Genomic DNA, 16,538 nt, shown 5'->3' on the forward strand with positions numbered 1-16,538 from the left:
GTTATTCTAGGTGGCATGCCATTTCGGCTGATGAACTCTGACGTGCTCGACAATCGCAAGCCTCTGTGACGACTTGATTGTCTCAGGCACTCAACCTGATACCGACTTGCAAACCTGCCCGCATTGAATGGAAGGTGCGCGTGATAGGATCAATACTGACGGGATACCTGAGCGAATGATGTCCCAACAGTGCTGGACGAAGACGTCTAAGGCACCTAGTCTATGCCTGGTAAGGATTATCTGTAAGGAGGGTGGAACGTATGCCCCTTATCACGGCTCTGGCCACTTACAAATGCCATGCAACCCCTCACTCATCTTTTTGGCTTTGAGCGAAACCTCCTCTCAGGTGTTCCTCCGCCTTTTATCGTGGTGATAATGAGGTTTGAACCGTTGTTGGCGTTCACGTCCATGTCTGAAATTACTGAACGAGCTGCAGACTTCAGCTGGCCCTCCACATCTGCACACTTATAAAGGGAAAGAGTCACTTCCGAGCAATCGGGCATCCGCACGACTCCCCGCAATCCATCCAGGTGATTGCCAGAATTCAAGGCTACAGGAGTGAGCGCACTTTGGTCATCGTTACCTTAACCCGGCCAGTCATTCAAAGCTCCCACAACCGACCTATCCTAAATATCGTGCTAGACTGATCGATACTGGTGTATTCCTATCGCGTATAACGCACGAAATTTGACGAACGAGGAACAACCTTCAGTCTATGCAACATTGTGATCCGTCTAGAAGGCCTGCCGGGGGTATTATACAGCCCTCCGCCGACCCCGATCGAGCTTGATAGCACAAACGCCAAACACTTTGCGAAAGCTACATTGAACGAGAGCAATAAATCAAAGCTTTTCAGGATTTCTTATCAACTTGACTACCTTGGTCTCTCGCCGTTTTGCGAGAGCCCCTCCGTGCGGAGAGCCAGAAGATCATAGTCCACGGCTGACATCAACGGCCACCGACTCGGATGCCAGCCGTGTTGGGACGGACCCTTTGTCAGGGGACGGAGGATGCGTTGGATTTAACACAACATGGAACTATCCGTCAAAATTCTTTCCGCGGCAGAAGATGGTATGTCTGCATGTCATTCTTCCTGAGACTAGGTACCGTTTAACGTCAGACGATGCCTCACGCGAGAAACCATTTGGGGGCCAGCTCTAACTCTTGTCAAGTTTTCGTTACCGATGTAAACTCACAGCCACATCTTTCGTCTTCCGCTTTGGTATATAACGTTCCTACCTAGTCTGAATCATTACACGATGAAGGCGGATAGACGTAGGTATCGACGACATGTCCCAGAGAGGCAACTCGTGCTTTGGACTCCCTTCACTGATGAAAAGAGAGATATGACGCCCTACTATTTTCAAATTGAAGGTTAAAGGCATGGTTGATTGTGATGTGAAAATGAGAATCATGCGAAAACCTGGCCGTTTTATATCGAATTAACGGTAACATGGACTTTGATGGCTCTGGACATCTTGCGGCGCATGATGCGTCTATTAAACCACCTCTACATTGTGAATTTACTCTAGCACAGCAATACTCCTGCGATGTTCCATTGCCTGTTTTGCCCTGGGAAATTGAATGTTGTGGGGAGATCAGAACTCTCTCGTTTGGGAATTGGTGTAAGCCACTGCGCTAGAAACAGTCCCCGTTCTTCGCCTAGATTGCCGAACTATTCAAGTCGGATATTCTCACTTGATTAATATCAATATGGCAAGTCCCAGACGAGCCGTTTATCGAGCCAATGCAGGCGACGGAGAACGAGCTGGGAGAGGATCTAATGTTCGCGATACGACGGCAGTCGAGGCGTCGTCGTGTACTTTGAAGTACGGTATTAAAGTGATAGAAAGATCTAAATTACATGACTCAAAATCTCTCGGGTTCGCTTTCGAGTGCTCTGCGCGAGTATCGTAGGTGAGACGAAGAGTCCGTCATGAATTGAGCGGCTGTAGAAACTGCCCTTGGCTGCCGGAGTAGAAGCAATAAGTCTCCTCCGTGCCAAAATCATACGATTCGGAATACTAGAATGACGAAGAAGAGCACCATAGATTCATGCCATCATCGGTATCCAGGTTTCGCATGCCGACTTACGTCGGGAGTTGCGAAGCATCCGTGGATGTCACGTGGTATTGGCCCCTATGATAACACGATCATCTGGAAACATGGACGCCGGAACCTTGATTTGTTTGCTTTCGAAGGGCTTGGGAGATCATCTCCGTGTTATATATTGTGCGGTTTAGCAGCTTTGTCGTGACCCTGATGATGTGTCTTCTCTCCCGCTGAGGGGTTTTACAGTTCATACCATAAATAGGAGAAGTTGTCGTCACAGCACCACTGAGGTTGGTCAACAATCGACAAAGACAGAGACGAAGTTAGGAATAACTATGTGTGCCCTGCGTCCTCTATGTTCTCTGCCCCCGTTGCGACGAATGTGATCTTCAATTCTTCCTCAAAACTCGGTTCAACCACTGGACTCCACGCACATATTCTTGGCTATGTTAGCGAATAAACGCGGGAAGACGTTGAAAGAAGGCGGTAGTTAGTGAAACCAGACCGGTCGGACTACCGGTGCATTGTCATCAACATAACCTTTCCCGCTGCTATTCCGCATTCAAAGCTACTGATATCGGCTATCAAGAAAACCCCATCAGAAATGTCATTGGCCTGGGCTGTTAGCAGTAGCAGTGACTGTAATTAAATACTAGTCTAGAACGAACGTAGTAAGAGATCAATGTTATATAATCACGCTTGGTACAAAATAATAACAAGTGTGAAGAGCCTTCGCTGCCTCAAGAAGCCACGGCATCTGAGTTTGACTCGTCGTCTGCTGATGGATTATGGCTGCTGAAAGCTGGTCTCTGATCTATAGCAAGACCCATTCTGCGACTGGATGCTTAGTTTGCCACTGATGCGAAAGAGCGCTTGCTGTGATACAGAGTTGTACAAGCCGAGGACGATGAATGATGGTGGCACGTACTGCGGGTTGAACATCATGGAAAGTACTAGCTTCAGGTCTTAGAGCAGAGGCGTTCGTCAGCGGCGGAAGGTCATCTCAAGCAAGTAGACACTGGAAGGAGAATATTCTGGAGAAGTAGTGAAAGTGCGACGCGGAGCTTGATTTTATAGAAAGCCCGACCAACAAAGTCAACGGTCAGCATGGCGCACAGCGTTGCACAGTTGTTCACTTGGTCAACAAAGGGACCCAGGCTACTCCAACTCAGCCGTAGAACCCCTTCGGTATAAGTAGGGTGTGATCAAGGCACCAAAGAACTTCCTGCTCAGGCAATGTGAATCCATGACATTGGCTTCTTGAAGGCTATCTTGGAATCCCTAGAGTGCTGGTAAACCGTGCGACTTCTTTCAATCACATGATGTCACCATCCATTAAACATGAAAAGCATGATACGACTGAGCTTCGAGCAGTAGTCGAATGGAACAATACACTACAGAAAGAGGCGATGGGAGAGAGGAGCTGAAGTATCAGATAGTCGCCTAAAGTCATTCAACAAACGTCAACAGCAAGCATTCTCGACTGCAAAAGAAATAACTAGCCAACACAATCACACACAATCTTGGGCTTTCACTTCAGTCCCAGAAGGAAAGAAAGGGTTGTGAATAGAAGCGGCTCTTTTATACTCCAAAAGCCCAATGACAGCGGTTGCCGACACTCGCCGGGGAGCCAGGTGCAGCTTGAGCATGCCCGTCTCATGGTGTGACTTTAAAATAGAGAAGCTCCCAGGACGATGATGATCTGTGCAGGGAAAGCAATGATCGAGAACAGACGGCTGCAACGATGGGGACGCCAGAGATTGACGACGCTGGCGGATTCAACTTCGGTCTCGCCTCCGCCTGAGACACCGATGCACTCGCGGTCCAGCTGCCAGCATACTAGAGGTCACAAGACTTGGAATTTGGTAGAATAAACTTGAGATCGAAACGGATAAAAGGTAAACGACGGCATGGGGGGGGGGGGCTTGGCAGAGCTCTGTCACCTGGCCGAGATCTGAAAAGACGGGTCGGTTCGATGCGGCCTTGACCTAGTGTTACATTTATTCATGTTCCACTTATTCAAACAGCAAACAACATGAAGCGACTGCCATATTGTCTTGTCCCGTAACCTGCTATCCTGGATCCAAGTGTTCATTTACATACCGCTCTAAACGTATAAATTGAATGTCAGTTGCTCGTCTAATAAGCTGCAGAATGTCCCATGTGTCGTACGTTGTGTTTTAAAGAAGCCAAGACATTACAAACAAATGCTGTACCGTAGATGCGATGACCGAAAGAGTAGGTAGCTATCCGCAGCCTGGCGTAAACTTGACGGTAGATTGGGATACATGTTGGGATAACCTCCTAGAGGCGGGTACGAGAGACGACAGAAAGCAACGCATGCGCTCAAGACACTTGCGTTGGACTTTCTCAGCATCGGATTAAGCAGACGTAAGCATAACGCCAACAAGATATGAGAGCGGTTCGCGATATGCTCCAGCTCGGCCATTTTAACTAAGCTGATATACGACATCATTTCCGTAACCAGTCGTAACACTCAGTGTCTGAATATTCTTTAAATAGACTTCTCGATCATCTGCGACGAAATTTCGAGAGGAATCCAATCTGACAATGCTCCCATGAGCGACGATTCGAGTGCGTTGATCATCGGCTTTGCTTCGACCGCCACATGAACCGGACCCAGTAAGCAAGAGCGATCCTCCCATCACCGTCTGAACGAAAGCCACATGCTAAGCTTGTGTAAATAAAAGATGTGAAAGTTTTCCCAAGGAAAGAGATAACAAATACTGTCTCTTTCTTAACCTGGCGATGTATATGTGGGAAGTACTGACGGGATCAGATGGTACAGCCACAACCAACCGCCAGCACGCGATCCCCATTCTGCGATAACATCATCTTCGCTCAGTAGCTCTTTATTTTCATTGAATAATCACAAAGAGGTAAGTAACGGCGTACGAGGGTAGGAGAGGGATGCAAGGTGTCTCCAGCACACCAAGCATCACCTGTGTTGCCAGTATGTTGGGAAGGGCAACAACATCAATTGCACTTAACATGCAAGGTTTGACCATTGTGGCGTGTTTCCAGTTTTGGAGAGAGGAAGGCTCGCTGGGATTTATATCAAAAACCCCAAAAGACCGGCGGCAGAACGAAGGGGGTAATCGACTGGCACGACAGCCTGCCAAAGGTATATTATGAACCGACTGCCGTAAAGAATACGAACAGCAATGGGAAATGGTCGTCTACGGGGTCAACTACACAGAGCCGGACAAAACCCTCTGCAGATACATGCAAACGTGATGCGGGGACGACATCATGCATCGACAGAGCCGCGGTATACTCATGGAAATAGCCCGAAAACGACGAACGACGGTGACGTCGATCCGTATAAATGCACGTGAATAGGACTGCGGAAACGCCTGTTGGTGTCTTGATCGCTGATAATTCAGTGCGGGAAAATAACGCCTAGCAGCAAGAGCTATTGTTGGCGTTGGGGAAACAGAACCTTGCCGCCAAGGATCGGTTTTATAAGATGCTTGCAGCGCACTGCTGTCGACAACGAGCGTGAACGTCCACTTCGTCAAGTTGTGATAAGCTTTTCCCAACCTCTGAAGGGTTTCGAGCGGGTACGGCGTCAACGTGGATAGTAAATGTCGACTATCACCCGTTGCCGATGGCAGGATGCGTGGTATTGGAAGAGCGTCAATCACCACGAGTAAACAACTACAATAAATACCACGGAACCGGTTAAACAAACAATCTACAACAAATTTATAGTGATGTTCTCGCTTGTTCAAGCCAGAGTCAAAGTCCAATGGTGATCTGCTCAAAAGTAATGATCGTCGGCCCGGTTTGCAGGGGAGGGAATTATCTGGCGAAAGCTTCATTGGGACACAACCGACTCGTCGGGGTACGAATACGACGGGAGAGTCTGTGACGGGAGACGAAGACCGCCGAGGTTTGCTCTTCCGAGCCGTTCGAGAGCTGCAAATTCTGGGAGGAAGAATAGTAGGGTCCTAAGGTAGGCTATCTGCTTTTTCCCGCCGTAAGCGCAAGCATGAGCGTGAAATTCCTTTCTACAGCTCAGGATTCCTGTCGATATGGGCTCCGCGATGTATACCAGAGGCCGAGGGCTCAAGTCTAGCGAATGATGGCTCACGATGGACCTTCGATCCCGTGCATGCACAGGGCAAAGGGGAAACAGGCAATTTATGGTACGCAAGGGGGTCTTGTTACAGCGGTCGTGAGCTCAAAGGGCCGGATGAGCCGCAAGTTCGTTATGTCGCCAAGGTTCCATGCGAACGGTAGAGCTTCCTTCTGAAGAAGAGGAACGGGGACGGCGACGGTTTGCGTACACACCATTCTTTTGCATTCTGGTGGGGGCGTGGTAGTCTTCGAGCCGAGGGGAAAGTGCACGTTAGTTGGGAGGGGATGGGAATACGCTACAAGCCCACAGAGGCAAGAGACGCCAGACGAGGACGACAGCTGGCGTCCAACTTCGCCACCCAGTGATTGGTCTCCAGTCTGGGATCGGACAGTTTGTAGCTTCTGAGTTCTGAGGGGGGGTGCTTCGGGATAGAGTGTAAAGCAGAGCCAGAGGATTTGGCCTGGATAATCAATGTGAATGCGTAGTATCTGTTGAGTTTAGAGACTGATAGGGGGGAGGGCATCTGAGTCCCTGCAGCTCCCTCCCCTCCCCTGCCTCAGGCAGGGCAACAACAGCGCCAACGATCCGTCGCCAAGGGAATGGCAGTCTGTCAACAAGAGACTCTGTCGTTAAGGCCCTTGTAGACTTGCTCCATCAAAGACCCCGATCTCTAACAGCGTTGCATCAGGTTAAAGATCTGACTCTGTTAGGTAGGCGACCTCCTTGACTACACGCAATGTATGCCGTACTTCTGGGGGGACAGCATTCAGCGCAAGGTTTCCCGAGACAGGACAACACACCCGCTATGGTGCTGCAAAGTTTGCCGGAGGCAACATTTGTTTGGCATTTCTTTTGGCCAGCTGGGGGTTTCTCCACAAGCATAGCCGTATCCCATGGTTCATCGGGATTTCGGAGGAACACCGACCTCAGCCACGATGAGGTTTCGGCTGAGAATGGCCCATCACCCTTGCAGAAGGCGACGAGATATCCTGACCCGGAATCAACAGACCGCAGCCACTCAAGAGCAACCTGCTCGTATTGTACATGCTTGTTGTCTTCTGTTGAGCAGGATCGAGCGGCATCGAAAAGTGCCAACCACTGAGGATCCAAGTTGTGGGCGTTGGAGCCGAAAGATCGTGTGACGGAGGCTTGGTGTTGTCGCAAGGCATGCGCTCGAGAGTGTCCTAAATCTCGATGCCTATGTCAGAATGTCTATGAACACATACTACATCCGCAGCCAGTCCCGACAGAGCATGCTGAATGGCCCGGACCTTGGGAGCGTTTGGCGGCGATTGGCAGCTGGCCAAGGCACATGATGACATTTATGTTGCCGAAGTCGATCTGTTGATCGAATTGCTGTCTCGCTTCATCGATGACAACAAATGCCATTGTGACTGGAGGAGCCGCACGTGGCAAGCGCCCGAAGCGACGTCAGACGTGACGCCGCCAAATTGCCGGCCCGGCAGCAAGTCCAGCTCTGGTTATCCCTAGCTCGCAATCAGGAATTCGACAAGTACCCGCGCTTTGTACTCGAAAGCGCACCACTGAGAGATCGATTTTGGATTACCGGTCTTACCCGGCCGATCAACATGGCTGGAACACGATCGATATGCAAGCGGGTCGCTGTGAGGCGTCGGGAGCATCAGGCGATTTGTATGCGACCGAACAACGAAGGGCTCGCCTAATGACGTGAGGAAAAAGAAATTATTGGCGAACCCTCTCAATGGGAGGCGTTGCATGCCAGGCACACGTTCTTGCTTGCAGCGGCGTTGGATCTAAGACCTGCAGCAGAAAAGTGTTCTAGTGGGGGCACCACGAGGGTGGGAAAATTGTCGAGTACGGGAGATGAACATTCGCGTGACGTACGTAGAGTGAACGTGTTGGGGGCGAGAGTAGAAGTGAAGAAAAACAAAATGCGGTTGAACGGTCAAATATTGATGTTTCTGGCGTCGGTCTAGAATCCCGATCCGGACGACGACAAATGTGGGACGGGAAGTCCGGGCCCGGTGGTGAGGACGGGTGTGACCGGTTTTGGGCGGGCCTAGAATGCCGGGGCGGAATAGACGTGAACCAGCTCCTGCGGCCGGGCGGATTGTACCGGTCGGCAGCACCCGATGGTGAGACTATTCTGAGCACACCTGGATCGACGACGAGGGCTGATGGCTATTCTGTAAACGATATACGATGCAAGAAGCTCGTTTTGGAAGACCCTGCAGCGCATTGGTGAGTAAGACTGGTCTTGTCTGTGCACAGAGCCAGGAGAAGAACGGGCGCCGATATCGATCTCGCAGCCGTGAGCCACGCATCGCGGGCAGGCAGTGTCAATGTTGCTGTCGCATACAAACTTCTGGAATAAGAAACAATAACCACGTTGACGATGGTGAAACCCGTGACGGCGGCGCACCAGCGGGAGTTCACAGGATGGGGCGCGGCGGGGCGCCGTTTTGCTCATGAGCCAAGAACCAAGCCAGCTCACGTTGTGGTGGTTCTGTAGCATTGGTACCGAAGTGATTGCCGGTTCAGGATCCAGGATCCAGGGTTTGGAGCAAAGGTTGGGTGCACGGCAGACCAAACCAGCGGAACGGAGCATGGCACAGCGTGGCAGATGCAGGCGGGTAGGCTGGCTGTCGATGAAGCCGTCTGAGCATCGAGCATGGTGCATGATGATCGAGCTCGGACATGGTTGTCATCGGCGGGTTCGGCTAATTCGGTGTGATGCTCGCCGCCCGGACCGGCGGTAAGTGGGCATGCTTACGAGAGTTGATCATAATTATGGCGCCGCTGGCTGGGGACGACAGCGCCAGCGAGCGAGGGATTTCTGGAGCTGTGATGCTGGCAGGTCGAGCTGTGAATGCAGATCGAAGTGGTGTAAGAGACTGCAGTGGCCAGGGGTTCGACGTCTAGCGGCGACCGTGTATGCCTCGGGTAAGGTAAGGTAATTGAAGGTAATCCAAAATAAGGTAAGGCAGTTGCACAACCTTGCCAGCAACTGGTGTGAGGGGACTTTGCAGAGAGAGACGCGGGACAGCTAGTGACCCAGACTTAATGCTGGACAAGTCTCCGGAGCAGTCCTGGAATAACTCCCCTGGAATGACTCCAGGCGCACAATAGATCCAGCAACTCGGATCCAAAGCTTCAAGAGCGCCCGCAGACGCACGCCCGACTCCGGGAAAAGAAGGCTCGACAGGTATCGAATATCGGCAGTGAATGCAGGGCGAATTCAGGTATGCTGCAGCCAGCAACCTAATGTATTTAGCCCGGTTGTGCCAGCGGAAAGACTGGAGCTAAAACCCTAGGCCAGCTGGAAAGTTGTCTGGTGCTGGCGAATGGCATTTCACCATTGAGCTGATGAAGGATGCAGAAGCAGCTGTAGGGTGCCAAGCTGTATTCAGCTGTGCTTTCTTCTCCGGCGGCCCGTTTTGATTTCAGAGTCTCCCCGCTCGTCTCGTTCAACCAACGCAGCTGAAAAAAAAAGAAGAAGCAGGCGGTAAAGATGTGGAAAGCTTCTCAGTTCTGACGCTGACACGATGGGCGGCGTAGAGGCTGACTCGACGGCATTCCTTGTGCAGAGGGATAAGAGACTTCGGCAGAGGTTAGGTAGGCATGAGGGAATAGGTCGTCTGACTGCGCCGAAGATGTCTGCTGTCACCAGGCATTCTTCAATGGATCGGCCGAGTGGCTGCGTTCGCAAGCTAGGAACAGCAGTTGCCAATGGGCATCGACCAGTCGCAGCGCACCCGCCAAATGAAACCCGGCCGGGAACAAAGCGCATCAACACACAAGTGTGAAAGTAGAAAGAGTGGCACTCGTAGGGCAGTCGGCGTAGTGGTGTCGATGATTCATCATTTGCAGAGGAAGCCGCAACGTGCCCCGAGCTCCATCGCGACCTGCATGACAGACAGGGAAGGGAGGTTCAGTTGGCTTTGGGTCTGCTGCGTTGCGCCGCGGATGAAAAGCCTGACACGAGCATAATAATGGACGGAACAACGGGGGCGGCAGGTGGGTGAATGTTGGGATGTGATGGGAATCCTCGTCATGGGAGAGTGGTGAGTGTGAGTGAGATTGAGACGGTTTCCCATGCCTGCGATTGATACGAAGTGCTGATGACCATTCGTGGCAAGGAGCAATCGTGGATACCTACTTCCCTACTCCGAATTGGAAACCAACAATAAACGAGAAGGAGGGATGGACTGCCTGCTCCTTCTGTCTGTTGGTAATGGAAGGTGAGACGAGATGAGAGGTGACAAAGCAGCAGGCACTCTCTCTCACAGCTCTTTCCTGGTGGAAGTGGAAGAGTTTGGCGGCGTCACAGTGGTCGGACTGGGCCCCGCGGCAGGGCAGGGACCCGCTTTTCCAGACCCAGGTATCCGTTCAGGTGGACTCGATCTTGACAACCCCGGACTTTATCTCTGCATCATGGACGTCCACACGTCCCTTCTGCTCGATCTCTAGGTCATCTTTCCCATCCCGCCGCCATCGACAAGCCATCGACATTGCGGCCCCTCGCCCAGCCAAGCTGCAGCCTGCAACAACCCCCCCCTCGCATCCATGCTTTGCTGCTGTGACTTTTCGATCAATCACATTGTGCGACTTCCAATGCACGCTGTTTCCTCCGTCCCTTGGTGCATCCTGCGCCGCCGTCCTTCAACCCCATGCCATGCCGACCTCCATGCTTTCCCCCGACTGGCGCATGGCCTAGTCTGGTCCTCCATGTCCCATCATCACCCGTCATCTCTCCCTCTTTGCCTCATTGAGCAACGGCCGACTTGCCAAACGTGCCAAATTTCCTGCCGAATCGCCTGACATCGCATTCCAAATCGAGGGGGTTCGAGTCTGTAGGGGCGCCGGAGTTGCCAGGGGTCTAGGCCCAAAGGGTTTAACAAATTCTAAGGGTCCAATCCACCACACTCACACCCATGGGTCCAGACGGGGGATGGCCATGATTAAAACCAAAAGGCGCATCGGCGAGCACTCCGCCGCCACAGATTGGCTCTTCGTCTTCGGCTCCTTTCTCTGCTCACTGCCTCCACCTGCAATTGTCGTCCCGTCACCTCGACATAACCGTCTTGACTTATCCTTTCACCAAGCAGCATAACCTACACTAAGTCAAGGTTATCCGGTTATAGTATCACGCTCAAAGGCACACGACACATTTCGAGTACATTGCCTTGCCATACTCGACGCCGTACGCCGCAGGTCCACTCCACATCTCGACGCCGCAAACCTTCTGGGTTGAGCTCTGTTGGCCGTGGACAGCTTGACCCTGCAAGAGTGTCCCATGAGTCCCAGTCATAGTCCTCAGGAGGTGTCCATTTGAGATCAGGCTGCGTAAACGATTCCGCGCTTCTCCATTCGGGATACTCCCACATCCTGTGCTCCTCTCTCGGCTTTTCCTAAAAACTCTTTCTGTCCTGTTTTGTCCTGTCCCGCAGAGAAGAGGACCCAAAAGCAAGCAAGTACATTACCACTCAATACAGACGATACAAAGAGAACCGATCTTCCTGTCCTCCGCACTTTCCCATCTCTTCCCGATCATCTAACCTAAAAGTCGATGCCGTCGGCGCTTGCAGCCTCATCGTCCGACCGCCTAACAATCGCGGCAAGACCCCTGGATTGAGATTTAGCGGCAGCTGCGTCATTCCAATCGGGGCGAACCTAACCTCCCCTCCTGCTCCTGCTCCCGAAAGACACCGGGTCCTGGTCTCCTCTTGCCCTAAGGAACCCTGCCCATCGTCGAAGGCACATCCTTACCCTCCCGTCCCTCGCCTACCTCCCCCCGGTTTTCCATCCGTGCCTGCAGTTCACTTCACTCCTACCTACCTACCTACCTTACATACCTTACCTACCGCATCCTCCTGTGGCGACTCCAGGACTAGTCTCCTTTCCAGCTGGCCGGGAACTAAAACAGATCTAACGGCTTCTCTTACGCCATGACTTTGGTCTAGACTTTGTGGCCATCATCACTCCAACAAAACCCACACCTGTCGCTTTCCGTTGGCAGAGGATGCCTTCGTTTCTCTCATTGTTCTTCTCTACACCCCATCAACACCTTCAACAACCTCATTACCGACCACACACTCGCGATAGTCCATTACAACCGTTCCCCGAGCATCATCGATAGCAACATCTCGTTGGATAGACCTCACGAATCAACACACTAGTAATAGCCCATCATGACGGCTACAAACATCCTTATCTATTTGCTCCGGCACGACCTTCGCATTGCGGACAATCCCATCCTCCACCATCTCGCAACCTCTTCTGATCATGGTTTCACCCATGTTCTTCCTGTGTACATTTTCCCAGCGCACCAGATCGAAATCTCAGGGTTTCTCCGCGACGGGAGCAAGTCAAAGTACCCAGAGGCACGCAGCGAGATTGGCAAATTTTGGAGATGCGGCCCTCACCGCACGAAGTTCATCGCCCAATCCGTATGGAACCTGAAGGAGTCCCTCGAAGGGGTTGGTAGCGATCTGTGTTTGAGGGCAGGCATGTTTGGTGACGTCGTCGACGAGCTTCTCCGAGGCTTTTCCGACAGCAAGCACAAAGTTGGCGCCGTGTGGATGACGGCTGAGGAAGCCGTCGAAGAGAAGAAAGACGAGAAGGCCGTGGCAGCGGCTTGCTCTAAGCATGGCGTCAACTTCAAAACATGGTTGGATGAGAAGTATTTCATTGACGAGTAAGTTGACGGCTTGATAGTTCGTGGCGGCGATACTAACAAACACCCTTCAGTCGCGACCTAGGCTTGAAGAACCCAGAAGATCTTGACAACGTGTTCACCGCCTTCCGCAAGACCCAAGAACCTCTCCGAGAGAAGCCCAAGCCCACCTTGCCGCAACCCAAAAAGAGCGCAATCAAGCCCTATCCCAAAGACCTCCTCCCTACTCAGAGCTCCCCTTACGAAGTGCCATCGGATGACTACAGCAAGTTGGAATCAGCACTATTGAGACCTCTGACGAGCCCCTTCACCGACGATCCCAAGATTCCCGAGAAAGCAAAGTCCGTTCATCCGTTCCACGGCGGTGAGAGCGAGGCACGCAGCCGCCTCCATCATCTCGTCAAGTCAGGGGCGATGACTGAGTACAAGAACACGCGCAATGGCCTCCTTGGCGTCGACTTCAGCACCAAGCTTTCAGCCTTCCTGTCTCTCGGCTGTCTCACTTCCCGACAGATTCACGAGGCCCTGGTCCAATTCGAGGATGGCACCAATGAGGATTTCAAGGACACTTCTGGATACGGAAAGGGAGAGAACGACGGAACCAAGGCGGTCCGATTCGAGCTTCTGTGGCGTGACTACATGCGGTTGTGCACGAGGAAATTCCAGGAGAAGCTGTTTCGCGTCACTGGCTTCAAGGAGGACGACACACCTAAGTGGAAGACGGCCAACGCTGAGCATGTCATCACCGAGGATAACCTAGGCGCATCCGTCGATGATATCAAGAAGACATTGCAGAGGTTTCTCGAGGGCACCACCGGCATGGGTCTAATCGACGCCTCACAGCGCGAGTTGATCCACACTGGCTACACATCTAACAGAGCTCGACAAAATGTGGCGTCCTTCCTTACCAAGCATTTGGGCATCGATTGGCGTTATGGTGCCGAGTGGTACGAGTACCTTCTCGTTGACTATGACGTGAGCTCCAACTGGTCAAACTGGCAGTACGTTGCCGGAGTGGGTAACGACCCTCGAGGCGACAATCGCATTTTCAACCCCATTAAGCAAGCGTTTGACTATGACAAGCAGGGTGAATACGTGAAGGCTTGGGTCGTGGAGACTCGAGGTCTTGAGAAGCTGGAGAACGTCTTCCAGATATCCACAACATCTCACGAGGACCTCGAGCGTCTGGGGTTGAGCGACAATCAGATGGTTACAGACCCGGTAAAGAAGATCGACTTTTCAGTTGAGGGCAAGCCAAAGAATGGCCGCCGCCAGTACGCAAACCGCAGAAGAGGGCGTGGAAACCAAAATGGCGGTCATGGCGGAGGAGGACCTCGCGGTCCACCCAGTGGAGGCAGTACCAACGGCGGATACGCGCCATCTCCGGGTTCAGCAGGCCAAAATGGCGGTGGCCAGGCAGCGTCACGATCGCCCCCAGATGGTCCTCAAGGATACAGGCCGAACGGCAATTATCGCGGCAACTACCGGGGCAATGGGAGCAGTCGGGGACGAGGTGGCGGCAATGGCTACCGAGGTGGCCGCGGGAGCTACGGTTCTCGCGGAGGCTTCAACAGCCCGTACTATATGCAGCAGGGCCCAACTAGACCTCAGTTTGCCCTCAACCCTACAGCACCTATTTAGGAGAGTTCTTCTGATCCACCTCAGTCCAAGGATGACCGGATCAGACGATCTATTCTCAATCCCCCAGCACGCATCTAGGAGAGGGTTTGTGGCAAAGGTCGGCAGCCACGCTCCCAAGCTTACGACACCCCACAAGAAACAGCCAGAGCAAAAGGGATTCTCTCGGATGACTTATGCTATCGTATTTACTGCTGGCTTTTGGAAATCGAACGAATGTCCCAGCCGGGATACGAAGACCTCGGCCGGGACACGGAGGAGGAAACGTGTTGTGATATGGGGATCCTCTCGTACGACGTGGATCCGGAGTATTTCGATAGGGCTTGCATTGAATAGTTGCCAGGATATCGGCATGGGTTACTAAAACGGATGGGTTATTAGACCGGGACGACAAGCGTGTTTATACTTTGGAAACTGTACCATAGCACCTGCCGCGACGATAGCGGATACATGAGCTGAATTGGATTTTTTGTGTGACCTTATTTTTATTCACGCGTGCTTTCTAATCGCCCGAAGTGATTAACAAATACGAAAGGCTTACGACTTGTCTACGACTAGTCCAACATCCATAACTCTTCTGCTGCAATGTTTGCTCATGCCTAAGTCTCTTCTGAAACAGCGAGTTGGCGTGAAGTCTCTGCTTACACCAGATCTGCATTGATTAATATAAAACGTACACGAGAATCTCAGGGAGCTCACATAGATCACAGAAACAGGCTCAAACGAGCACAGTATGATTAGGCAATGTCATGATATTTTGACCTATTTAGCTCTCCAGATCTGAGTTGATGTTGCTCATCACTAGCAGCAATCTTCCTCTCTCCCACCCACCGTCTATGCATATCTTACTCTTACAGCATCCTCGCCATGGGGAATCTTTGTCCAAACACATTGCCCCCTCCAAAAGAACGCCAAGAACCCACGACTAGCTCAGAACCTCTTCCCAAGAGGCTTGACATCCACCCCCTTGGGCACGACAAACAACCCCTTCGCCTCAAGCGCAATCTCCCCATCGGGCCCCTCCATGCGCCCGCAGATCCACAGCTTGCGGTCCGTCTTGTCCTCGCCGTCCGGCCCCTTCTGCAGCTCCGGCAGGACCGCGTGCACGCGCACCTTGTACAGGAACCCAGGCGTCACGGGCTCCTTGAAGTCCATGGCCAGCTTCGCCGTCACGGCCGTGTTCGCCGAGAAATTCAGCGCGGCCAGGCGGCCCATGGCCTCGTCCATGATGGTGCTCAGCATCCCGCCGTGCACGACGCTCGGCCACCCGGAGGTGCCCTGCCCGAAGACGACCACGAGGATGAGCTCGCCCGTCAGCCGGTGGCGGAAGACCATGTGCACCAAACCCAAAGCGTTGGGGTTGTTCAGCGCGCCGGCGCAGAGGTGCGTCTTGCGGTGGGCGTCCGAGAAATCGGTGTACGGCTCCCAGTGGTCCCAGTCTGTGGGCCGGACGGTGATTTTCGAGCCCGAGACGGAGACGGCGGCGGGGACCATGGCGTCCAGCCCCGGGTCGGAGGCGAGGGCTTCGTAGGTGGCTTGTTGGCGGTAGAGCGGGATGTCCTCGGGCTCGTAGTCGGCGGGCGGGTAGAGGAAGGGTGTGGCGAAGCGGATGGAGGCGAGTTGGTCGGATGTGAGCTTGTAGCCTGCGAGGAAGAAGAAGAGGGCCCAGAGGGCGCGGCGGAGGAGGATCGAGCGGCGGGACTGCGGGGGAGGGGCGGGTGGTGTCGGTGTGGTGTTGGCGGAGAGGAGGGCGGTGATTTGCGAGGGGGAGAGGTGGGAGAGGTTCTGGAGGGCGGCGGAGGCGGCTGCGTTTTGAGGGGGCTGCTGGGGAGGTTGTGGTGGGATTGGCTTGAGGAGGGAGGGTCTGGTTGTCGTGAAGGGGCGGAGGAGGGTGGTGGTTGAGCGCGGGGACCTGGTGAGGTCGCGCAGGAGGCGGCGGGCTGGTGTTCTTGGTATCATTTTGGCGGTTTGTGTGTGGTTCGTGGGAGAGGGAGGTGTGCGCTGCGACGGGGCAGCGTTGGGAGCTGCGCGATGCGATGAGGGCGGCGCAAACGGGAGCGAGCTGGCGATGGTGGATTGTTGGAG

General features: G+C 53.0%; 2 protein-coding genes across 2 annotated transcripts; one reads left to right on the top strand and one right to left on the bottom strand.

Moving 5' to 3' along the window:
* Positions 1-12,330: 12,330 nt before the first annotated feature.
* CGCS363_v012248 (putative cryptochrome DASH) lies at positions 12,331-14,456 on the top strand (the record flags this gene model as incomplete). The annotated part of the gene is made up of 2 exons (XM_036644097.1): positions 12,331-12,836; positions 12,890-14,456. The coding sequence occupies 2 exons, from the start codon at positions 12,331-12,333 to the stop codon at positions 14,454-14,456; spliced, it is 2,073 nt and encodes a 690-aa protein (XP_036490594.1).
* Positions 14,457-15,383: 927 nt separating this feature from the next.
* On the bottom strand, positions 15,384-16,412 carry CGCS363_v012249 (Uncharacterized protein; the record flags this gene model as incomplete). Its single annotated transcript, XM_036644098.1, has 1 exon — positions 15,384-16,412. One exon carries the CDS (start codon positions 16,410-16,412, stop codon positions 15,384-15,386), a length of 1,029 nt encoding a protein of 342 aa, XP_036490593.1.
* Between the last annotated feature and the right edge of the window lie 126 nt (positions 16,413-16,538).

This window comes from Colletotrichum siamense, assembly GCF_013390195.1.
Source record: "Colletotrichum siamense strain Cg363 chromosome Unknown KSG_Cg363_contig08, whole genome shotgun sequence".
Lineage (NCBI taxonomy): Eukaryota > Fungi > Ascomycota > Sordariomycetes > Glomerellales > Glomerellaceae > Colletotrichum > Colletotrichum siamense.